Source organism: Coenobita brevimanus, chromosome 18 (assembly GCF_032717465.1).
Source record: "Coenobita brevimanus isolate Jiangsu-jjx chromosome 18, ASM3271746v2, whole genome shotgun sequence".
NCBI lineage: Eukaryota > Metazoa > Arthropoda > Malacostraca > Decapoda > Coenobitidae > Coenobita > Coenobita brevimanus.
Window position 1 is genome coordinate 17,875,783 of NC_136971.1, and position 25,307 is coordinate 17,901,089.

The window sequence follows — 25,307 nt, forward strand, 5'->3', positions numbered from 1 at the left end:
AGAGAGAGAGAGAGAGAGAGAGAGAGAGAGAGAGAGAGAGCGGGGGGATGAAGGTAATGGAAAGAAGAATGACGGAGAGAAAGTGAAGGATTGAGGGAGAATGGGAGGAAGGGAGAGGAGGGGATGGGGAGACGAGAGGGCGGGGAAGAAGAAGGGTGGAGGGAGGAGAGGAAGAAATAAAGAAGTTAGGGAAAAATAACAGGTTAATTGGAGGAAGAAGGAGAATGGAGAGAAAGGAGAGAGAAGAGGAGGTGGAGGAAGGGAGGGAGGAACGATGGAGAAGAAAGGGAGGAAGGAGAAAAATTACGGAGCAAGAAGTGGAGTGAGAGAGAAGGAAAAAAAGACAAGAGAAGCAGGAAGGTAGAGATTAATGAAGAGGAGGCGAGAGAGAGAGAGAGAGAGACTGATGAAGAAAGGGATGAGGGGAAGGAATGGTGAATGAGAGAGAGGAGGAAAAATGAGGCAAGGAGAGATGTGAAAAAAAGGAAGGGAGGAAAAAACTAAAAGAGGATTTGAGGAGGTGGAAATACGACAAGGATGAAGAGGGGGAGAAATGAAGAGGGAGAGAAGTTAAGAAGTTTGAGAAAGGAAGAGGAAAGAAGGTAGGGAGCAGAAGAGGAGATGGTAGGGAGAAGAGAACGTAGGGAGAAGAAAATGTACAAAGAGGAAGAAGAGGAGAAGGTAGGGATAGGAGGAATAGGGGGAGAGGGGCAGAGGAAGAGGAGATGGTAGGCAGAGGAGGAGGAGGAAAAAGTAAGCAGGAGGAGAAGAAGAAGGTAAGCAGAGGAGGAGGAGAAGGTAGGCATAGGAGGAGGAGGAGGTAGGCAGAGGAGGAAGAGGAGAAGGGAGGCAGGAGGAGGAGGAGAAGGTAGCCAGAGGAAGAGGGGAAGGTAGGCACAGGGGGAGGAGAAGGTAGGCAGAGGTGGATGAGAAGAGGAAGTAGGGAAAGAAACAGGGAAGAGATTTTAGGGAGAAAATGAGGAGGAGAAAGTAATGAGAGAGAGGAAGAAGAAAAGTAAGAAGGGAGGGGAAGGGAGACGTAAGAGACAGGAAGAGGAAGAGGAGGAGGAAGAGTAAGAACAGAGAGAAAAATATGAAGAATATAAAGGAAAAGCAAGAACAAGAAGAGAAGGAGGAAGAAGGGAGAGAAAGACGAGGAGAAAAAGGAAAGGAAGGAAAAAGAAGACGTGGGAGGGAGGGAGGGAGTGAAAAGAGAGATGGAGAGGGGGATAGAAAGAGGGAGAGAGGAAACAGGGCATGAAGGGTGAAAGATGCAGTAATCTGTGAAATGGGAAGGGAGGAAAGAAATGGATGGAGAGGGAGAAAGGCAGAAAATGGAATAAATATTGGAAGAAAGAATAAGAAGGATAGAAATGAAGGAATGTGAGAGAGAGAGAGAGAGAGAGAGAGAGAGGCTGGCTTTAGGAGTTTGGGCGGGTTGGACGTGATGGCGGCGTGGTTGGGCGGACATTTTGGGTCGTCATTGTGGTAGCGTGGGTGTGATTGTGGTAGTGTGGGTGTGATTGTGTATTGTGGTTGTGGATGTGATTGTTGTAGTGTGATTGTGATAGTGTGGGTGTGGTTGTGGTAGTGTGGGTGTGATTGTGGCAGTGTGGGTGTGGTTGTGGTAGTGTGGGTGTGATTGTGGTAGTGTGGGTGTGATTATGGTAGTGTGGGTGTGATTGTGATAGTGTGGGTGTGATTGTGTTAGTGTGGGTGTGATTGTGGTAGTGTGGGTGTGATTGTGGTAGTGTGGGTGTGACTGTGGTGGTGGTGTGGGTGTGATTGTGATGGTGTGGATGTGCTTGTGGTAGTGTGGGCGTGATTGTGGTAGTGTGGGTGTGATTGTGGTAGTGTGGGTGTGACTGGTTGTCTGGAGGTGGTTATGGTAGTGTGGGTGTGACTGTGGTTGTCTGGAGGTGGTTGTGGTAGTGTGGGTGTGATTGTGGTGGTGTGGGTGTGACTGGTTGTCTGGAGGTGGTTGTGGTTGTGATTGTGGTGATTAGGAGGTGATTTTGGTAATCTGGAGGTGAATATTGTACTTTGGCGGAGATTATGGTTGTTTGAGTGGGACTGTGGTAGTGTGGGTGAGTCCGAGTGAGCTTTGGTCATTCTGGGTGGACCTGATTGGGTCTGGGTGAGTCAGACGGTGAATTGAGGTGAGTTTGGGTGAGTCTGGGTGAATTTGGATGAGATTGAGTGAGTTTGGGTGATTTTGGATGAATTTGAGTGAGTGGGTGAATTTGAGTGAGTCTGGGTGAATTTGTGTGAGTCCGGGTGAGTCTGGGCGTGAAGCTGGGAGAGTCGGAGTCCTACCAGAGCTAAACTCCATAAAATCTCTTCAATTTTCCCCTCCCTCCCTTCCCTTGCAGTCTCTCTCTCTCTCTCTCTCTCTCTCTCTCTCCAATCTCACTCTTACCTCCTATCTTCCCTCTTTTACTCCCTCACTCCCTCTATCGCATCAGTCCCGCTCTTGCCTCCCTCCCTCTCTTTCCCTCCCTCCACTTGCTTCCCCTCTTCCTTTCCTTCCTCCTTTTTCTTTCCTCTTCTGCTATTTCCCTCCGTCTATTCCTCTCTATCTATCTATATGTCTGTTTCCCCCCCATCCCTCCATTGAAGTTTCTCTCTCTCTCTCTCTCTAGTTTTCCTTGTCCGCTTCCTCACTTTCCATCCTGCCTCTCGACTTTCTTCCTGTCTGGGGAGAGAGAGAGAGAGAAAGAGAGAGAGAGAGACGTGCAAGATGAAAGTAGGAAACACAAGCAAGAAAATGGGAAAAAATAAAGACAGGAGAGAGAGCAGAGCAGAAGAAAAATAAAAATAACGAGTAAACTTGCAATAGAATAATGATGGTGGTCAGTACGAATAAGAAAAACAACAAAGATGAGAGATAATTGCTTGTATGAAAGAATGGGAGAGGAAAGGTATAGATTCACTTAAACCCTCTCACAGTGGGAACAACTCTAGCATTGCATTCTATCTCAGTAAGTCATAGGAGCCGAAATGTTGAAAATATAAAGATTGAAGTTAGGAATCAAGAAGGATGGAAATGCTGAGAAAGAAGAGGACAAGGAAAAATAATAAACGAAGAGAAAAGGGTATGGAAGGAGAGAGAGAGAGAGAGAGAGAGAGAGAGAGACTGGAGGGAGGGTGGAGAGAAAATTACCGTTCTTGAAGGGGATAATTAACACAACTATTTTTAGGGATGGACTCCAAAACAGGATAATCAACCAGACTTATATTCCATGCACCTTTTCTTTGCTTACTTCTTCTCCTTCCAGACGATTTCATTCAACTCTGGAGGACTTCCTGGTTGTGAAGGGATTGATAAAGGCTGTATCTAACCCCTCCATCTGGAAAGGTCTATCCCCAGTTGAATAAAATCGTCCGGATACAGCAAGAAAAATGATAGAATAAAAATTACATCTTAAAAGTGTTATCTTCAGGCTCCTTTGACTCACCCTCTGCTGAATATAATCTCCTGACGTTAACTGAAATAAAGCAGTAAAGCACTAGAGCTGTTCCGACCATGAGACGGTTAATGGTGACAGTAGTTGCTTCTTATCTTGACGTTTTTCCATATACGTATTCGACTCTTGGGAAACTCTCGACAGGCGTTTCTTTATCGCCCAGTAGTTCTTCGACACGCCACATACACCCTCATTCATCACCACTTTGGCACCAATACCCACTTCCCGAATATATGCTAAGCTGTTTCGTCCAGGGCTGGTGTAGTGGTATTTGATGGGAGGAAGGGGTTTTGTGAAAGCCTTAAATCATCAAATGCTTCCCTACCCGTGCCTAGGATCAAACATGAGGCCTTTCAGACAGCAGATTACTTCTAAACCCACTTGACCGCCTTATCTGGGAGGTGGTAAGAAATAATCCATCTCATTAATTATCATGAGGTAATAATGTTTCTAGCACTGTACAGGGTGGGCCTTATACTGCCCTCTGCAATCCTGTGTGTTAGGGGTACGGCTCAGTGTGTGTGTGTGTGTGTGTGTGTGTGTGTGTGTGTGTGTGTGTGTGTGTGTGTGTAAGAGAAGCGAGGCTATTTTGCTTGCATCATGAGACTGCTAATCAACCATGTGATTAGTGAATGTAAAAAAAAAAAAAAAAAAAGGAAGCACGAAAAAGTTGATGCGTAGAAAATAATGCAGGGTGGATACTGGCACTAGAGTGAGCCGTCCCTGCAAGACGTGAGAATAAGTTTAATATATGGACAATCCTGTACAAATAGGGACCTGACTTTACATCATCTAAGGCTTGTCATCTTTTTGTACGTGGTCTGTGGTCCGTGTCCGTGTCCATGTTTGCAAGGAATCATGGAGGGAACGATTTTTCACACACACACACACACACACACACACACACACACACACACACACACACACATGATCACGGAAGATGTTATGGAGGGTATGTGACCTACGTAAACTCACCAGACCAATTTTGTAAGTGTCTGACCGAAGCATCCACATTGCCCAAACGCAAGAACCCTGGCAGACTGATTCGCCAAGATGTTTGTGAGGCCTTGGTGGAAATGATCGTGAAGATAATTACGCACTTTAAAAGGTTTCATTGACCCACCGCGTATTATTATTATTATTATTATTTATTGTGATGGCCTCTGAAGGATAATACCGGCCATAAGAAGGAAGCGCCTTCACTCTTCTTATTCTTGACACAGAAGTCGGGACATGTTGACTTGCTGTGATTTCCTGGGACAGAGGAAATCACATACTTAGTTTTCACGGATATACAGATGTTCACCTCACGGATACACTTACACACGCATACGGACGCGTACACGGAGCACGTACAAAGGCATGTCCAGTATAAATCGAGTCATATTTTACGGGCGATTGAGAGAGAGAGAAACAAATAATGTAATAACTGCACTGAGATTTAAGAAAAAAAAAAAAATAATTGCTTCAGTGTCCGTGCAGTTGATACACATAAGACATTCCTTCTGCTTCTTGTTGGACACTAGTAAGGTATTTTGTTAACCCCTTTACTACGATGACGTGTTTTTAGTTTTTCTTGCAGGTGTGAGATTTAGATTCATCTTTCGAGAGCCCTGATTGTGAAGGAGTTAATGTACACTCTCACCCTTCTAGTTCCTAATGTGTCTCTTAAGATGAATAATATCAGAGTAGCAAGGGTGAAAGTCTCTCTCTCTCTCTCTCTCTCAATATACGCGTCCAAAATGTATATAGCATCATTAATGGTAAAAGTAAGCTATCGCGCAAACAATATATTTTCAAGTGTGAGATATTTCCGGATGAAAATTTGTATTCCTCCGCGCGTTGTTTACGAACTAGTTCTTTGTAACACGGCGGAAGGATCGCGGAGGAGTCGGAGGAAGCTCGTCGGGAAGTGGGCGGCTTCGTCCAACTTTTTTCCTCTCTTTTTTTTTTTCTCCCCAGTTTTTCCCTTCCGTATTTTCCCCTCTTAGTTCCTTCATATCTCGTTCTTTTTTCCTGCCTATTTTTTCCTCTTCGTTTTTATTTGTCTGTTTTCCCTTCTTACTTTCCCTCTTATTTTTCTCTTTTCCCTCATTGTTCCCATCGCATTTTGCCCTCTTGTTTTTTCATTCTTTTTTTTCCCTTCTTATTTTACCTCTCTTTTCCCCACCTTTTTTTTTCTAAGGAAGGTGGACTTTAAATATGGCCTCCTTGGTGTTAGTAAACTCATCCAGCCAAGAGTGGTACCGCACGAATACCGGACGATTTTACTGGGCTTGGGGAAATCTGTGCTCCTCTATTTCCCCTCCTTGGCGATGACAGGGGGAAAATTGCTGTTGACCCTCACACGGTGGCATCTTTTGTAGTATCTATTCCAGGTACCGCCAGACGATTTTATTCAGCCGAGAGAGTTATAAAAGCCCTAGGGCGTCAGAACTAGCACCACTAACCCTATCATTGGCGTAATCACTCCAGTATTCCAGCTAACACCAGACGATTTATTTAGCTCCTAGTGAGTCATAACCAGTACAGGAACAACTACGCGCAATTGTGCTGAGTTTGGTGAAGTCTATGCTGGAAAAAGAGTTGGGGGAGACGGAGTGTGTGTGTCGTTTTGTAGGGTGGGGTAGGTTGGGAGTCACTCAGTAGGTTGGCTTAAAGGGAGACTGTTCTTTCCTTGTCACCCACTTCAGGTGTGTGGGGCTTGGTGCTCTCTTTACCCTAACTTGGCCTAATATTGACAGTTCTCCATCTTGAATACTTAACCGTAACAAGAAACCAACACAAGAACTTAGCGCTAGTAAGGAAGAAGTGATGCAAGAAAAATGTAGAGCCATAGTATTGTCGTATCGTGTCGTGGAGCTATGGGAAATGAACTGGAAGAGGAAAATCTCGGCCTAGTTCATGTGAAAGGACTATAGTGTGTGTGTGTTGTAGCGACCGACTTCCACGCATCTGCAGGCAACTCTACTGTAAGGTATGGGCTGAATCGGAAACACCCACAACGGAGAGGTACCGGGTTCGATTCCCTTTGTTCGCACTTAAAAGAGAAATAGGGACCTGCACTGTAAATGAGACGGTGGTATAGCAGAGTCTGAGGGAATTGTTTGGTGGTGTCTTTCTTTTCATTCATGAGATGCGTCCCATTCTTTTCTCTCTAGGAATTGAGATAGGGACCTGTGTTGTAAATTCGACGGTTGCCTGTGTGGGGGAATGTGTTTGGAGTGTTTTCCTTGTCAGTCATGCGCTCGTATTCCCGTCGGTTCGCCCTAGCACCTTTTCCTTAGCGATTTATTTGCCATACTACACATAAATTTTTCCTTTTATGTCACTTACTGCATTCTAACAGTGATTTAATTTGCATAGAGAGCTTACAGGAGAATACAAACTTGCCATGGCTAGAAATAAGTCGGTAAAAAGGAAGTGTTAAGGAATCTTAGCCAGCCTCAATACGGGTCACGAGTTCCAAAATGCCTTTCCTTGTTTTTTAGATGCAATATTTGTTTTTACTGATACTATGTTTAGTGTTGGTTCATTGTCTCTCTCTCTCTCTCTCTCTCTCTCTCTCTCTCTCTCTCTCTCTCTCTCTCTCTCTCTCTCTCTCTCTCTCTCTCTCTCTCTCTCTCTCTCTCTCTCTCTCTCACAGCAGTGCAGGGGATACACAGCAAAAGCTCTTTCTTTTTTCCCTCCCTCCTCTCCCTCATCCACTTATCTCCCTCCCTCGCTCCTCTATCCTCCCTCCCTCTCACTCCAGCCACTGGTACGAGAGAACATAAGTCTCTCTCTCTCTCTCTCTCTCTCTCTCTCTCTCTCTCTCTCTCTCTCTCTCTCTCTCTCTCACTTTCCCTCACTATCACTCATTTTTACTCATTCACTTGCTCTTAGTCACTTCCCTCATTCTCACTGATATTCTCATTCGCTCTCACTCACTTTCCCTCATTCTCACTCACTTGCCCTCATTCTCACTCACTTTCCCTCATTCTCACTCACTTTCCCTCATTCTCACTCACTTTCACTCACATTCACTAACATACTTTCCCTCAGGTCCACTCACTTTCCTTCACTCACCTACCCTCATATTCCTCACTTTCATTCACTTTTCCTGACTCGCTCACTTTTCCGTACTCTGACTCACTTTTCCTCATTCTCGCTCACTCATCCACACTTCCGCTCACTTTCACTCATTTCCTTCACTAACTCACTTTCATTCTCAGACACTTTCCATTACTTAAACTTGCTTTCATCACTGTAACTCACATTGATTCACATGCACTCACTCTATCTCATCCTTCACTCTAACTCACTTTCTATCACTCTGACTCAACTCACACTCTAATTTATTTTCCCTCACTCTAACTTACCTTTCCTCACTCTAACTCACTTTCCCTCACTCTAACTCACCTTTCTCTACTAACTCACTTTCCCTCACTCTGACTCACTTTTACTCGCTCTAACTCACTTTCACTCTTTCTTACATCCCTCGCTCACTCACGCACCCAACTCACTTTCACCAACTTTAACTCACTTTCCCTCGCTGACTCACTTTCACTTATTCTAACTCTAACTCACTTTCCTTCACTCTGACTCACTTTCACACTCTGACTCACTTTCACTCATTCTAACTCACTTTCACTCAATCTAACTCACTTTCACACTCTGACTCACTTTCCCTCACTAACTCAGTTCTCCTTACTCACTTATTTCTCTCACTAACTCACTTTCCATTACTCTAACTCACTTTCTCACCCTAACTCACTTTCAGTCAAACCCAGTCACTCACTCTAACTCACTTTCACTCACACCCACTCACTTGTTCACGCGGAGATTTATTGCACGCTTCTCACTCTCACCATCTTCGCTGGATTGGCCTAGGAAGAGGGGGAGGGGGAATAGGAGCGGGGAGAGGGAGGGGAAGAGGAGGGAGGGGGATACAAGGGAGAGAGAAGGAGGGAGGGAACGGAGAGATGTAAGTGGGTAGGGGGAGGTGGGGAGAAGGAATAATGGGTGGAGAAGAGGAAGGAGTGGGGGGAAAGGGGAGGTAGGTGGGGGAGAGATGGGTGTGGAGGAGAGGGGGGGGAGGTGGGCAGGGGGTGGGTATGGAAGAGGAGGGAGATATGGATGTGGGGGTAGGGGGAGAGGAGGATGAGGAATGGGGGGAGGTGGTTGGGGGAGGACGGGAGAGGAAGATGCATGGAGATGGGTGAGGGAGGGGGGGATGGGGGTTGTGTGAGGGGGGAAGGGGTGTGGAGGAGGGGGGTGGGGGGAAAGTCTTGGCTTTGTTCTCCCTCTTGCTGTGTCTTATTCTTTTCCAGAGCTTAAGTCTTGTCACCTCTCAGAGCGGACCCCTCTCTCTCTCTCTCTCTCTCTTTTACCCCTTCACACCCTCCTCACTTTTTAGGTGCTGGAGCATCTCTAGGAACGGCCCTGTCCGTCTGTCGTTCACTGACTTTTTTTTTTTTTTTTTTTTTCGGAAAGGAATTGCTTCATTCCCGTTAACTTTAGCGACTTACCAAACCCCCGTTTAAGAGCCCTGAAGCTTCTGCTTCACGTCTTTGACTTTAACAAGTATAGCAAAGCCCCATATTACGGTGCTGAAGCTCCCCTGTCACTCCGTTACTTTAGTATTTGTTCTGTTATTTTCCTTGCAGCTTTTTCTCTAATTGTTCGTCCATCTTGCTCATCATTCCTTTCAGAGCATCAGTACTTATTACAATTTAAATAAATAGAAAAGTGATGTGCTGTTTGAAAGACGGTACAGTAAGTTCAGCCCCATGGTGTGACAGGAAGCATTCCAATCATGTGCATGTCCTTAGAACACACTTGACTGATTTTCCACAAGGCCCACCGACGTGTCATAACATGGCCGCAGCAACTACCATTACGCCAGTCCTGATTGATACAGCCCTGGCATGTATTCAGTGTGGGTAGTGGATCTTAGCACTGAAGTGGTGACATGGAAGATGTGACACGTAAAATTATTGCAGGGCCTCGGGGGATATAGTAGCACATAAAGAAAAGGAAGAAAAGTGATCTACGTGCCAGCTAGCATTCATGTCTGAGCCGAGTCCCCTGAGATACCCATAGCCTTTACATGGTCGGTACAACTCTAGTATTTTATTCCATCTACGGCAAATGATTATACTGAGCCAAGAGTGAGCCAGGGGAACGTGAGGATTATTCCAGTATTTTATCTTGCAAATTCCAGGCGATTAGAGTCAGTCCAGAGCGAGTCAAAGTAGTGAGTGTGTTTATACTGTAGTGTGTAGCTTTATATACCTAGGTGTGGCATTGTATATCCTCTTCTCCTTTGCATACCACCATCCCATTCAATCCAACGATTTATTTTCTTGTATTTTCTGTACCTGTAGACGGCGATTTATATTCTTCTATTTTCTGTACCTGAAGACGATTTTATTTGGCTTATAAAGAATTGGTAGTGGTGGAGGAATTAAGGCTACTTCAAACCTCACCAATTCAGAAGGTCACCACTGATCTGAATAAGCTCATAGGAAGATAACAAGAAAAAACTATGGCAAATTATCATGGAATTCAAGGTATACTGAACAGCTTATTAGAAAAGAGGACGGGACAGTACGAGATGAATATGATCTCACATTTAAATGCACACACACACACACACACACACACACACACACACACACACACACACACACACACTCTCTCTCTCTCTCTCTCTCTCTCTCTCTCTCTCTGGCTCCTATGAGTCACTCAGTTGAACCAAATCGCCTGGAGTTAAACTAGAATTGTTCCGCTCATGAAATGGCTCTGGTACAGCATTAACTATCACGCTCCTATAACTACTTAGCAGCTGAATAAAGTCGTTTGGCGTTGACTGGAATGGAAAGTAGAGTAGCCCCGACCGTGAGAGGGTTAATTAGGGATGTTAATGTAGCTGTTACGACATGGAAGCCACACCCATTACCAAAAAAAAAAAAAAAAACGAAAAAAAAACGAGAAAAAATGTTAATTTGTTATACGGCTCCACAAACAGAAGGAAAATTAAAGAGAGATATTATTGAGTCAAAATATTACCAGCTGATAAATCTGCCATGTTGACCGATTTATTACAAGTGTTTAGACTTTAGACTGACTTTATCTTAACCCCTACAGTCCGGTGATATATTTTAGTGTAATCTTGCTTCTTGCACACGATAGGCCTCTTACTGAAGGAGTTAATGGAGATTGTATTTAACTCCTCCACTTCCAAAACCCTCCTAATTTGATAACGACCTTTGCATGCAGAGAAAATAGAATAAAAACACGTCCCCAGGCTGAAGAGTTAAATTCAAACCAGCCAGCAGTTAAGAGAGAGAGAGAGAGAGGGAGTTATTTACCAAGCAAATGAGGAAAAACTGGAATTTGAAAAACCTGTTAGCACTGTATGTAAATACTGAAGTAGCATATTGTTTCGCCTGAAACTGGGGCAGTGATGAGAACAGTTCTAAAATAGGGTTTACGTGAATTCCATGTATAGGCAGTAGAAGGAATAATGTAGTAGAAACAACAATGCTGTGGCAAAATTTTTATCAAATAAGAGGAGGTTATAGGCAAGGGACAGAACTTGCTAAAAAGAAAAACACGCTTCGTTTCTAGAGGATATTTTTAGAAGGTACGATTGAGAAAGGAATTAACTCTTATTCTCCCATGACTCAGTCTTACCAAAATATAACCATTTGGCCTTAATTGGAATAGAATGCTAGAGTTGGTGTGACCATGAGAGCGTTGTTTTTGACGGTATTAACACTCAAGCTGCTGTGGCTCACTCAGCTGAATGAAATGATTCAGTGTCAACTGGAGTATAATATGAGAGAAGGCGCGACCGAGAGAGAGAGAGAGAGGGGGGGGAGGGGGAAGAGGATGAGCGATAGGTCAGTGTGAGATGCTGAGACCATGGATCCTTTCATTGCACTGGGTGATGAGCTGGGACATACTGTCGATGAAGTGATAAGCGTGTTGGTGAAAGTCGGTATGATACGGCATGAATAAGGCCAAAAGAGGTAGTTTTATTACCTACGTTTATTTCCCGTCAGTATATGCAAGAGATGTAGTCCTGAAATGTGTTCACACACACACACACACACACACACACACACACACACACACACACACACACACACACACACACACACACTACTCATAACAATTCAGGCACTTTCACTTCATAAAAATTATATCAGGCGGAAAACAAGAAGTGATGGGAACTATTGGTACTGTAAACACCATGGAGAGTAAAATCCTTGTGTAAGAATAGAAGCAAGTAATAAGTGTGTCCATACCGTTATAATCCATGGAACAGAGACATATACAGACAAACATTGGTACAGTATTGTGGCTCGTTACGAGTGTTATGTTAGATATCGCAGAAGCAGATGATGATGATGATGATGATTTTACTCTTCCTCACTTCTCTAGCTGCCTTCCCTCTTTGACCCTTTATTCTACTCCTTCCTTTATTCCCTCCCCTTTCCTTCCCGTCTCAGCCTCCCTCCCTCTCACACTTTCCATCAACAGAGAGAGAGAGAGAGACCGGGAAATCTCGGAAGAGGAACCGCATTTTCGCCATCATTTTCGCGACAAGGACTTTCTCATACCTTCACCCTCCCTTCCACTCCCTCACTCTGTATCATGCTGTCACTCTGCCTACCGCTATGACTTTTTTCTCCCAATCCTTTCATCTTTCCGTGCCCCTTTTCCCTCTCCCGTTAGTTCTCTTTCACCCCTTCCGTTTCCCTCTCTCCCATTCTCACCCTGCTTTCTCTTCCCTTCCGTTTGTTCTTCTTCCCTCACCCTCTCTCCTAATCCCTCTGGCGCTGTGCTGCTCTCTTGTTCCTCTCTTTATTTCCCTTTCACTCAAACTACTTTCTCCTGCCTCTCTTTCCTCTCTCTCTCTCTCTCTCTCACTTCCTCACCCCTCACTAGTTCAAATACAGGAAGGGTTAACTCTCCCTTTCTCGTTCTCCATTTCGTTTCCTTTTCCTATCATACTCCATCCGCCTCTCTCCCGGTGACGGGCGAGTGAGATGCATGGAACCATTGTCGTACTCATTCCATGGTCATTTCTGCAACATTCGTGACCTTTCCTCAGATTTCCTCTCTGTTGATCATCACATCACTTCCTCTAAACCTCACCTTCTCCTCCTCACTGAGACCCAACTGACTGGCGACTGATAGCAGACCCTTCTCTGTATCCCCCTACTTTCTCTATACTCACTTCAAAGCCAAAGGTGGTTGTTGTGTATATATTCACATCATAATATCTGGCTCCCGTGTTCTTGAACTTGAATCTTCTGAATTCTCTACTCCCTGGCTTCGACTGTCCTGTCATTCTGTGACTAAATATAGTATATCAGTGCTGTATACTTATCCCCCATTTCTGTTGACTATATATATATATATATATATATATTTTTTTGACAATCTTACTTCTAAGGTGGAACACATCCTATCAACTTTTCCATTCTCTGGAAACTCCATTCAAGGGGATTTTTCACCACCAACTGTGGCCCTCCTCTCCTTTCACTGATCCACCTGAACAAGCCTACATCTTTATTAACCTCAGTTACATAGAGCAGCTTGTACAACACCCCGCCTGTATCCCTGACTGCCTTGGAGAGAGTTCCAACATACTTGACCCTTTCCTTACAACTAATGCTTCTGCTTACACTGTTAATCTTTTCTCTTTCTTGGGCTCCTCCGATCACAATCTTTTCTCTTTCTTGGGCTCCTCCGATCACAGCCTTATCACCTTACCTTGTCCTATCGCTCCAGCAAGGCCTGTGAACCCTCCCAAGAAGTGGCGGCTGTGGCACTCTGGAGCTACTGAATGGGAGGCCCGTAGGCAGTACGTCTTTGATTTTCCCTAGCATGATTATTGCATCCATGAGCCATCTGAGTGTGCCTCGCGCATTACTGAGGTTATTCTTTCGGGCATAGAAGCATAAATTCCTTTCATTCTGTGACTAACGAAAAAAAAAAAAATGATCACCCTTGTTCTAACGCTGTCCACAAGGAGAAGGCCTACTAAAGATACCGGAACCAACCCACCCCTGAATCTCATCTCTTCTGTGTTTCTGCCCGGAATCATGCTAAGCCTGTTCTTCGCTCTGCTAAGCATAATTTCATTCGTTCTAAATGCTCTGAACTCTCTAACTCAGATTCTTCCCACTCCTTTAGCACCTTGCCAAAAACCATTCTAACAACTTTACTTCATCATCCTACCCTCCTCTTTTCCTGTCTGATAACTGTAGCTGTTTCTTCTACTGATAAAACAGAACTCTTCGCTCAGACTTCTCCAGTTCCACCTTGGATGATTCTGATGCTGTTCCTTCATCACTTCTCCCCTCTGACTTCCTCATGACTGACGTAAAGATTTCTTCAGTTGATGTATTTTCTGCCAACACTGGCTTCAGTACTAACATGGCAAATGGGCCTGATGGGATCCCTTCCGTTTTCCTCAAGAACTGTGCTTCTGTGCTTACAGCCTGCCTTCTAAGCTCTTTCGCCTTTGTCTGTCAAATTGTACCTTTCCTTCTTGCTGGAAGTTTGCTCTCATTCAGCCAGTCCCAAAGAAGAGTGACTATTCCCAGCCCGCTGACTATCGCCCAGTTGCCTTAACATCCTGTATTTCTATTTTTTTTTTTATTCACAAAAAATTATTAAAGCACCTTTCATATCATAACCTCTTTGGGCTCCGCCAGGGACACTCCGCTGGCGATCTTCTCACCTACCTTTCAGACAAGTGGTCATCCTCCTTTCGGGACTTTGGCGAAAGCTTTGCCATTGCATTTGGCATCTCAAAGGCTTTCGATCGGGTCTGGCATAAATCTTTAATTTCCAAACTGCCCTCTTGCGTTCTGTTCTTCTGTCGGAGCCTTCATCTCTATAATTTCCCCTCTGGTCGTTCTATAGCTGCTGTTGTACTGATCCTAGAGCTGTCAATAGTGGTATTTCTCAGGGCCCTGTCCTATCACCGACTCTTCCTTCTAATCATCAATGGCCTTCTGAGCTGTACATCTAACCCTGTCCTCGCACACACTGATGACTCCACCATCCTTCACCTTTCTGTCCGCTTCTCGCAGGTCCATCTCAGCAGTTACTTCAACAAACCAGGGCTGAGGCTATGACATACTTAATGTCTGATTTGGCTTGTATCTCTGGTCGTAAAATTAATCCTGCTGTTTTTAATGTATCAGTAACTCTGTTCTTACATCTTTCTACCCGTTAAAATCATCCACAAACGTAGCCTCTAATTTTTAAAAATATCCAGCTCAATCCTGCATCATCTTTGAGCATACTTGGGGTTTCACTCTCTCGGGATATATCTTGGAAAGATCATGTTACCTCTCTTGTAAGATCTGCTTCCAAGAGATTAGATGTGCTAAGTCGACTCCATGCCTTCATTACTCCTGCGGTTGTCGACTTTATACAGGGGTTTTATTCGCGCCTGTATAGAGTACAACTCTCATGCGTGGAGAGGCTCCCTACACACAGCTCTTCTCAACAAGGTGGAGTCAAAGTCTGTTCGTCTCATTAACTCTCCTCCTCTTGTAAGCTCCCTTCAACCTCTGTCTCTTCGCTGCAGTGTTGCAGCTTTATCTCTTTTCTATCGCTACTTCGGTGGTCACTTCTCTGAACTGTATATTTGCATCCCTCCACAACTACGGTGGGCACTTAGCAACCGTCTACGAGTAAACTCTCATTGCTTTTCTGTCCACCTCTCTAATGCAAGAGTTAACCGTTACTCCCAGTCCTAGATGTGTGCAACAGGTCAGTTCTGTAACTGTCTTCCTCTCTTTATATATCCTATTGCCTATGACCTCCAGTCTTTTAAACGCAGTGTGTCCAGGCATCTCGAAATGAACGCATCTTGAATATGGCTCTCTGTAATCATGATTGTATTTTTTCTTGGAGGGAACAATCTTGCCGGCCTCAAGCCTTTGGTTTGTTCTTCTTGCTTTAAAAAAAAAAAAAAAAAAAAAAAATCCTCTCTTACTCGGTCACCCTACACTCTCCTTCAATCACCCTTTAACCCCCTCAGTCAGTCTTCTTTCCCTTTCACCATCCCTCCCCCTTCTTCCACTCTTTTCCCTTTCTTCTCATACCATCTTAATCCCTCACTCCCCACCTTACCCTCCTACTGTCACACACCCCATCATAATCCCATCCCACACAGCTTGACAACCTTTCATATTTCCATACTGCCTCACACTCCCACTTCTACACACCCCCACACCCTTCATACCCCCATACTGTCCCACACTCACACCCCTTCACTGCCTCACCCTCATGCCCTCTCAATGCCTTACACACACACATACACACCTTCACATCCCCTCACACTTACCCTCCCCTCATACCCCCCTACAGCCTCACACCCTCTCACACCCCCTCGCTACCTCACACCTCCCCACCAATTTCTCCCAAACAGAGCGGCCCCCCACAAAAACCCTACCTCGTTTTTGCCAAGTCTCTCTCTCGCACTCACCCACTCTCCATTACTCTCCCCCAACAGTGATGGCCATGAAAGTTTCTCCGCTGCTTACACACACACACACACACACACACACACACACACACACACACACACACACATTTCTCTCTCTCTCTCTCTCTCGACTTTTTCCATCCATCCGGCACCCTCTGACTCTTTTTCCCTCGCTCTCACTTTCCCTGTAATTCACTTTCCTTCACTAATTCGTTTTCTCTGAATAACTTCATCACCTTCACTAATTTACTTCCCGTCTCAATTAACTGCTCACTTTTTACCTCGCCCGTACAGAGTCCGGCGATGTATTGTTTTTAGTCGAGGTTGTTTGTTTTTTGTATGTTAACAACATTGCGGAACAACAGCAGAATAAAATTACCTGAAACTTTCAGGATATGTGGGCACTGGTCCCAGAAGAAAGTGATTATATTTTGGAGGTAATCGAGTGGCCTTTGAAAGGTTAAAATCAAGGTCACGGATTTTCAGAGAGCTATAACTTGAAACCGGTTGAAGGTAGAGATATTTACTGTTATGAACATACAGGACCTCGTAATATGGGCATTCATTTGGCATCAAAACCTTTAACCTTGAATGACCTTGAAAGGTCAGACTCAAGGTCACGGATATTCAAGGGGCCGAAACTCGATACTGGTTGAAGATAGAGAGATATTATTATCATCAGCATGTAGGAAGTCCCATATGGGTTTTTAATTGGTACCATGACCTTTGACCGTAAGTGACCTTGAAAGGTCAAACTCAGGGTCACTTATTCAGGGGGTTGTAACTCGAAACTCGTTGAAGATAGAGATATTTACCATTATATAGATATAGGAAGTCTCATATGGGCTTTCATTTGTCACCATGACCTTTGACCTTGGGTGACCTTGAAAGGTCAAAGTCAAGATCACGGATTTTCAGAGGGTGTAACTTGAAAACATTTGCGCCATTACCTTAGACTTTATTTGTGCACCGACACTGAATGGCAGTACTGAGTCAGTATTTAACAGCTATAAAAAAAAAACTGCTGTCAGGCGAGGTTTGTTGTGCCTGGCACCACTTGTTTTTACTGTTCCTCACTTTCTAGTGACAGGTTTCCTCTCCTCCAGCTTCCCTCATCCTCTGACTCACATGCTGTCACTTACATCAATATTCTTTCACAATAACTCACTTTCACTAACTCATTTTCTCTCCCAAACGCTGGTAAATATCGCTGTTGTGAGTACTAAAGACTTGAAGAAAACCCAGATGAGTAGACCGATCCTTTACTTACTGCTTTCGGCAACCACTGCTGCCCTCATCAGTGGTTGCCGAAACTGACTGGTAAATAGATCAGTGGTTGCCGAAACTGTCTGGTAAATAGATCAGTGGTTGCCGAAACTGACTGGTAAATAGATCAGTGGTTGCCGAAACTGACTGGTAAATAGATCAGTGGTTGCCGAAACTGACTGGTAAATAGATCAGTGGTTGCTGAAACTGACTGGTAAATAGATCAGTGGTTGCCGAAACTGTCTGGTAAATAAATCAGTGGTTGCCGAAACTGACTGGTAAATAGATCAGTGGTTGCCGAAACTGACTGGTAAATAGATCAGTGGTTGCTGAAACTGACTGGTAAATAGATCAGTGGTTGCCGAAACTGTCTGGTAAATAAATCAGTGGTTGCCGAAACTGTCTGGTAAATAAGGCTTCTGTCTTCTAATATGGATTTTCTTCAGATTCTCTCACTAACATTGCTTTCCTATCTCACTTTCTCCCACTCTAATTCACTTTCTTTCACTCACTCACTCTCACTCTCACTCTCGGATAATAGATCTTCCCTTTCGCCCTATTCCAGTTACTTTAGGAGACTTTCTAGCACCGGGGCCCTAGCGATGTAACTTGCAAAATCTTAATATTTTCTTTAATATTAACTCCTTCAGTACAATGGCGTCTTTATGTATTTATTCTTGCTCTCTCTGGACGACCTTGTTCACCTTGAGAGAGAGTTTCCTGGTTGGAGGGGTTAGATGCAGCCTTCATTAACTAGCTTACATTTCTTTACTAGCTCGCTTCCCCCCCCCCCTCTCTCTCTCTCTCTCCCTCTCTCTCTCCAACGCCCTCAGAGTCTCCTTCACTTGAGTTTGGTTCCTGTGCCGGTCAGACTTTTGGAGATAGTTTGTTTCCCTTATGTCCCTGTTCACCCAGCAGTACAGGTGCAGTATGTGCGTTGATTACAGAAGGTATTAGCACACTTTCCTTAGCTATTTATTTTGCTCATTACGACTCAGTATCCTTTTATAAGTTACAGATGCAAGCCATGTCGACATTGTAAGAGAAAATATAATAATAATAATAATAAGAAGAAGAAGGAAGAAGAAGAAAATATGCCCAATGTAAGATGATATTAAGTCGTCACATGCAGAATATATCGTTAAGGAAGAAGTGCTGTGGAGTGTATGGGAACGAGAGCACTGAAGTATTGACACAGTGAAGGTTTTGTTATGCCTCTTTCATCGTGACTTACTCTTCGTATTTCGCCATAATTATTCTCTTGGTGTCACTGTTGCAAACAGTGTCGATATTAGAAACAGATTAATATTATAGATGAGGGTATCAAGGTGCTTAGGGAAAATATATGACAAGAAAGCGGTGTTAGTGATATGCAGTGTATGTAATGTATATGCCATAATCATAGTGGATGTACATTATACGTTCCCTAAGTCGTTCTGACACACCCTAACTTTTTCTAGTACACTCTGACTAACTCACTCCAACTCTCTCCCCAACAGAAAGGCACCAAAAACTCGCTGGAGACAGGCCGAACCTTCGCCACCATCTTCGCCGACATGGACTTCAGACAGAAGCTGCTGGAGGCGACTAACGAGGAGGAGTTCAAGCGGCTGATCATCAAACACTCACAGGAGCTGGCCGAGGAGCAGCAGGTGACCAACGACAAGCGGATCGAGATTAACCACGAGAGGACGGAGGAGTTTGAATATGTGAGTATGTGGGGGTTTAGCCTGGGTTTGTGGAAGGGTTGGGGGGTTGGGAGAGATGGTGGTAGTGGTGGTGGTGATGGTTGTGATGAAAGTAGAAGTAGTAGTAGTGGTAACTGTAGTTGTAGTAGTAGTAGTTGTTGTTGTTGTTCCAGCTACTGTAGTATGGTAGTAGTAGCAGTAGTAGTAGATACATTCAGTAGAAGTGATGACGATGACATTAAAGGCAGAAGGACCATTAAAACCGAGATCAATTAAGGAAAGACAGAGGATTTCTACAAATTAGTACCTGAAGTCTGATGTCATGGTTGTATACTCTGTCCATGTTAACTTGATCTAAATCTTTCTTCTTTCCATCTCGAAAGCTCAGTTGTGACTAAAAATTAATAGTAAAATATGGTACCAGACACAAAGAAGTCCTGTGGAAAGGATGTATCGGCCTTAGCTTGTACAGTGGCGCTAATCACAGAAATAAACAGGATGTGAATATAGACAAATCTGATGTGAAAAGTCAGTCAATTAAGGCAGAGTAAGTGATATATGAATGCGTGGAGAGAAATGCAGCATTTATGGATTATTCTGTTGTAATGACAGGACTTGCAACTATATTTCAGTAATAATTCTTTGTGGACTAGTACTGCAACTTTTGCCTCAGGTTATTGCAGTTCTCCTATCACTATATGGCGTAATAAGAACCCGTTGTTGTGATTCTGATGGTAACACACTAGCGAGTTGTCACATTCTCATTTATATGACACAGAAACAGGCATTGCAGAGCTAAACTGAATTATTATCGTCCCAGTATTTCAGCCTGTATAGCTTAGTTGACTTCATGACTCCGCCCATTCAATCCTCTACCCAATAGGAGCAGCAGTAAGAATCGTACGTGTCTAAAATTCATTCTCGCGAGCATCTTCCAGGTCGAGAAAGCTTATATCGATCTCGACAGGTCAAGGAAATCACACACACACACACACACACACACACACACACACACACACACACACACACACACACACACACACACACACACACACACACACACACACACACAGCTACATATAAAGAGGTTTAAACCTAAAAAAAAAAAAAGAGAGGAAAAAAAAAAGCATTATCTTGAACGTGGGGGAAATGGTAACGAAATTGTGGGATTATACAAAGGCACCAACCATAAACTGTATTTTTCCTGTGTTTCCTGTATTCCACACTGATCTTATAACGCATCCATTCTCTCATCGCCGCTCCAAAAACATTTGCACCATCACCATCAGTCACACTACATTCTTTTCTCACTCCACGGAGATAATCCCAGTGTTTTCATACACATGTCATATCCCGTAAATCAGTAAACTTTTCCTCGTTACTCATTTTAAATCTATGAGAGAGAGAGAGAGAGAGAGAGAATACTGATGAAAAGAGTCAGGACGCATGTTTTGTTTTCCCGCCAATGAGTGTTGCCAACAACCTACAGTTGAATGTGTTTATTCGTCACGGCAAGTACACCTATACATCGTTTCAAGGGCACTGGAAGTGGGGGGGGGGACTAGGGGGGGCACTTGCCCCTCTGAACTTTTATTACAGGGCAAACGGTTGTTTTTGCCTCCACCCACCGAGTATTTCGTCGTGAACTCATTAAAGAAATACTATGTACCGCTAACAAGAAACATATTTGAATACATATGCTATGGTACATTAAGCGTCACTAAAACAGTTTTCAAACACTAATCAGTCAAAATCTACGTAGGTATATCAGCGGCATAAAACAATTATATATATATATATATATATATATATATATATATATATATATATATATATGTGTGTGTGTGTGTGTGTGGTGTGATCTGCACTTTAACCTTTCACTGGCCGCACTTTTGCCCCCAGTGCTGGCAAGCTCCGGCGGTACAGTTTCGTTTATGTAATTTACACAAAATTCTGAGCATTATCTTAAATAACAAAGGGACCGTTTCATTATATTTATTTTTGGTTGCTATATACCCACGGGTAAGAGTAAAATGCATATAGATAATGTTCTGGAAATTCTAGCATCCTTTGTGGTTACATCATTGTCAGCCAGTCAGCAGCCACGATACATAACTTACTTTGTACCTAACTGAATGGATGAAATAAATGGATAGGAAGTACCTTATTAATTGGCCAGTAAACACAGAAGGTAAACAAGCTCTTCGACTTTTGTCGTTTGATTAATTGCAAGGCCTCAGTATCAGAAGACAAAGAATTGGCCTAGCGTTTCTGTCAAAGCAACAATTTGCTGTCAGGGATCACTACGTCTGGAAGTCTTAACTAAAAGGTGGTCTTCCCGCATGGGCGAGGCACATGCAAGCCTTCCTCCAATTTGGGATGAAGTTGCCAGTTACAATGTTATCAAAATTTCGTGAATAACTAAAACCATTATGTATTGCTTCATGAAATTTTAAAACCAGAGTATACTTCAGATAATCTAAATTAGTTTAATGGACAAATAAACTAAAACCAGTTGCGAATAGCAGATCCCACTTCATCCCTTTTCTGGAAAATCCCATGGAGATGTTGTGAAGTGCACTGAAAATAATAATCGCTGTAAAGAACCATTATTTCTCAGTTTATATGAAGGCATATATAAATAACTCACAGTATAATTATCAATACGGTCAGAAGCTGCAGTCATTCTAACGGATTGTTCATTTACGAAAGGACATTTATACTGTGGATTTCAAGATCGTGGGAATCTACTAGCCATAAGTTTGTAATAATCCCTCTGCATCTGAAAAAGACATTTATTCGCAAGTGGTACGTTCGCGGTTACCGTTTACACACCGGGTTCCTCGTAATGAAAAAAGTAAATAGATCCACAAGTAGGAAGAATAAACTTTAAGAACGTAATCGCACTATAGGTTGATCCCTCGACGGTGATACTTTTCTTTGAGCTGAGCAAGTACACCCGTTGTAATCGTAGGAAAAAAAAAAAAAATCATTCTTGGCAAACACATTAATCATGATAGTTATGAACAAGTTGGTGCCCTAGGTTCCTTTTGAAGTATGGTTTTCAAACGGTAACTGAAATAAGATTAACAGTAGTTCATTTTAATCCCACTGGTTAATGATGATGTACTCTGTCCATTTTAACTTAGCCTAAAATTGAACGCTGAGGTATAGCAAGAAACTGAAACTAGAATATGATCATCTGGAAAGGATGTAGATCCCTGGTATTATCTCATTCTGGTTGTTGAGCCACGAGAAATAGACCGAAAAGAACAAAACTGTCCGCTAACTTTAGTCTGAACTACGTATTAGTGGTTTATGGGTAGTGTGTTAGCCTCATTGTCGTAAGTGGGGGCGACCGCCATCCACACTTGCCCGAAACATGTGATCGTCAAGATGAAACGAAGCACCGAGTTAAAACCGCTGCAGTATCCGAGTCTGGACGTTGGGCGCACCCCGGATCCTCGTGTCCTTTTGTCGATCAAATGTTTGGAGCAAATGTGGCCGAACTCTTAGCTTGTTCAGCCCAAGGGCATATATATATATATATATATATATATATATATATATATATATATATATATATATATATATATATATATATATATATATATATATATATATATATATATATATATATATATATATATATATATATATATATATATATATATATATATATATATATATATATATATATATATATATATATATATATATATATATATATATATATATATATATATATATATAGATATATGTACAGTATATATATATATATATATATATATATATATATATATATAGTATCTATATATATATATATATATATATATATATATATATATATATATATATATTAAATACCTGCCGACATTTAATCTTTGGGGAGGCCACTTATAGTGGTCGGGCTAGAGACAGTATCCACTGACTCTCTCACCTGATTTTTCTCTTAAGCAGGAAAAATCGCGTGAAAGTAGCAAGAAGGAAGGAAAGAGTACATCACTGGACTGAAGCGATTAGATATGTGAGCTGGTGTTTTTTCCGGCCCAGAGATTCATCGGCCTGTTGGATAATTCACACACAAGTGGGTAATTTGCATTGGAAGGCTGGGTATGTTCTCATGACGTCTTTATATCGATGACATAATATTTTCTGTAACTTTAGAGTTATGCTTTAGAATGTAGTGCACTCTGGACGTTGATCCTACTTTAGGCACGATTTTTATTTTTCATTTTTTAGGGGGGTGATGGGCGGTAGTCATTTAGAAGCACCAGTTATTATTTTTCTGTTTGGTATTTGTAGTAAATAAAGATTTTCGAATTATTTACAGTTTCAAATGAACACTGAATCATGTGTGAACCTACCGTATAATCTCAAAGTTTTTCATTCTTAGAAATAATCAATAAAGCAGTTAAAAGTTTATCATTAATATATGCCATTTCAGTGCTTCTTAAATGTTAACAACCAAGAATAAGAAAGAAAAATTAGTTATAAAGTTTCCAGAGAGCTACTTTAAAAACTACCTTCATCTGTTTTCCGTCACTGTGTAGTTTTTATTATCCAGCTGGTGATGAGTCTAGCAGAAAATATATGGGTAACGAAGCCCTGAATAACTTAATGAATGGATGATGAACTGAAGAATAGGATGAGAGCCACTGTTTTGACTGATGCCAGCGTGAGATGAGGCGAGGTGATGGAGTGTGAGGTGGGGTGGGGCGAGGTGATGTGAGACTAGGTGAGGTGAGGCCATATGACTGAGGTGCTAGGTGAGGCAATCTGATCTTAGATGAGGTGATGTGATATGAAGTGATGTGATGTGATATGAAGTGATGTGATGTGATGTGATATGAAGTGATGTGATATGAAATGTGATGTGATGTGATGTGATTGGATGTGATATGGAATGTGAAATGTGATGTGAGGTGATGTATTCGGGTAAAGTGATGTGAAGTAACATGGTGTTAGATGAGGTGAGGTGAATCTTTATAATGAAATGTGATGTGACTGAGGTGGTACGAGGGTGAAGTAATGTGATTTGATGTGATGTGAAATGAATTGAGGTAATACGATGTGATGTGACTGAGGTGATAATTATAAGGTGAGGTAAAGTGATGTGAAATGAAACCAGGTGATGCGAGGTGAGGTGGTATAATGAGCTCGCCGGCTGGGAAATGAGGCTGGGTCCAAATTCACAAACAAGCTTACAAACAGATCTCTCAGGTAGCTCGGATGTGGATTTGCAGGAAGAACGAGGGACGCGGCAAGTTCACTCTCTCCACTTTCTTTGTCCATCCTGTTAACGCAAAGTACAGTTGATGATAATTTCCCCTTTGTAACAGATATTTATTTATTTATTTTTACGAAAGTTCAAGAGGAGTTTGTACCTGTCCTTTCCTGCAAATACAAATCATAGTTTATAAAGGCAACAGATGGCAGGTTTGTTTGTGTACCGGGTCCATGTTTGTGCCTGCCTGTGTGCCACTTCTAGTTACATAATGCTTCATAAGGGCATAAGAACAGCGTAAGGAGGGAGGTTAGTTGCAGTAGGCCAGCTCACCCATGCTTTGCAACTCCTACAAAAAATTGTCCTCTCTCCTTCATTGCTGTCCTGTGATAGGAGATTGACGCTAGAATATGGTGCTAGTCACGAAGAAGCACTATGGAAATGATGCCGGACTGTATTGTCCTCTTCTGCCACTGAATTACGAGAAATAAGCTGCAGAAGAACGAAAAATTCCAAGTAAAATTCAGTGAAATACTGACTACTAGAATAAGACAAGGATAGTAAAGAAAGCTCTCCATACGAAAGTGGTAGAAAAACTGAGAAGGAACACACTGCGGAGTAGAATAACCACCATGAACATTTTATAGGAAAGGACGAATAGAAAACATGCAGGATGCTACGAATGTTTACATGCCTTAATGCTTTCATGGTCGCGTCTCCATTAGCATTGTGTTTACCTTGAAAGAGATGGGAATTAATTGCTGATATAGGTGAGAATTAACTGTAGGAGCCTGAGAGTGTTAATACTGTCGCCAATACCCTCTCACGGTCGGAACAACTCGGCTAAATATTCCTGAACGTCAGCTTTTGTTATATAGCTGAGAGACTTAACTTGGAGGAGAGTGCCGTCATTTTTACATATTTTCCGTAGTTCAGTGGCCAGAGAAAACAATACTACAGCTGTGCCACCTTTTCATAGCACTTCTTAGTGACTAGCGCCATATTCCAGCGCTAATCTCTCGTTACAGCCAGGCTTTCAAGGTGGAGAGATGGTAATTTTGGGCAAAGTTAAAGTGGACAGAGCGTAGGGCCAGTCTGGGTAACTTTGCTTTTGCTTATGTTAATGTGTATGCCTGGCTTACTCCATTCTCTCT

The 25,307-nt window shown here is 42.7% G+C and overlaps 1 protein-coding gene across 1 annotated transcript in view; it reads left to right on the plus strand.

Annotated features, from left to right (window-relative positions):
* Positions 1-25,307, plus strand: part of LOC145391409 (solute carrier family 4 member 11-like) — a 207,066-nt gene that overhangs the window by 133,297 nt on the left and 48,462 nt on the right. The window contains exon 5 of the mRNA XM_080266016.1: positions 18,738-18,947. Within this exon, the coding sequence (XP_080122142.1) occupies positions 18,738-18,947 (210 nt within the window). The remainder of the gene's footprint in view (positions 1-18,737; positions 18,948-25,307) is intronic.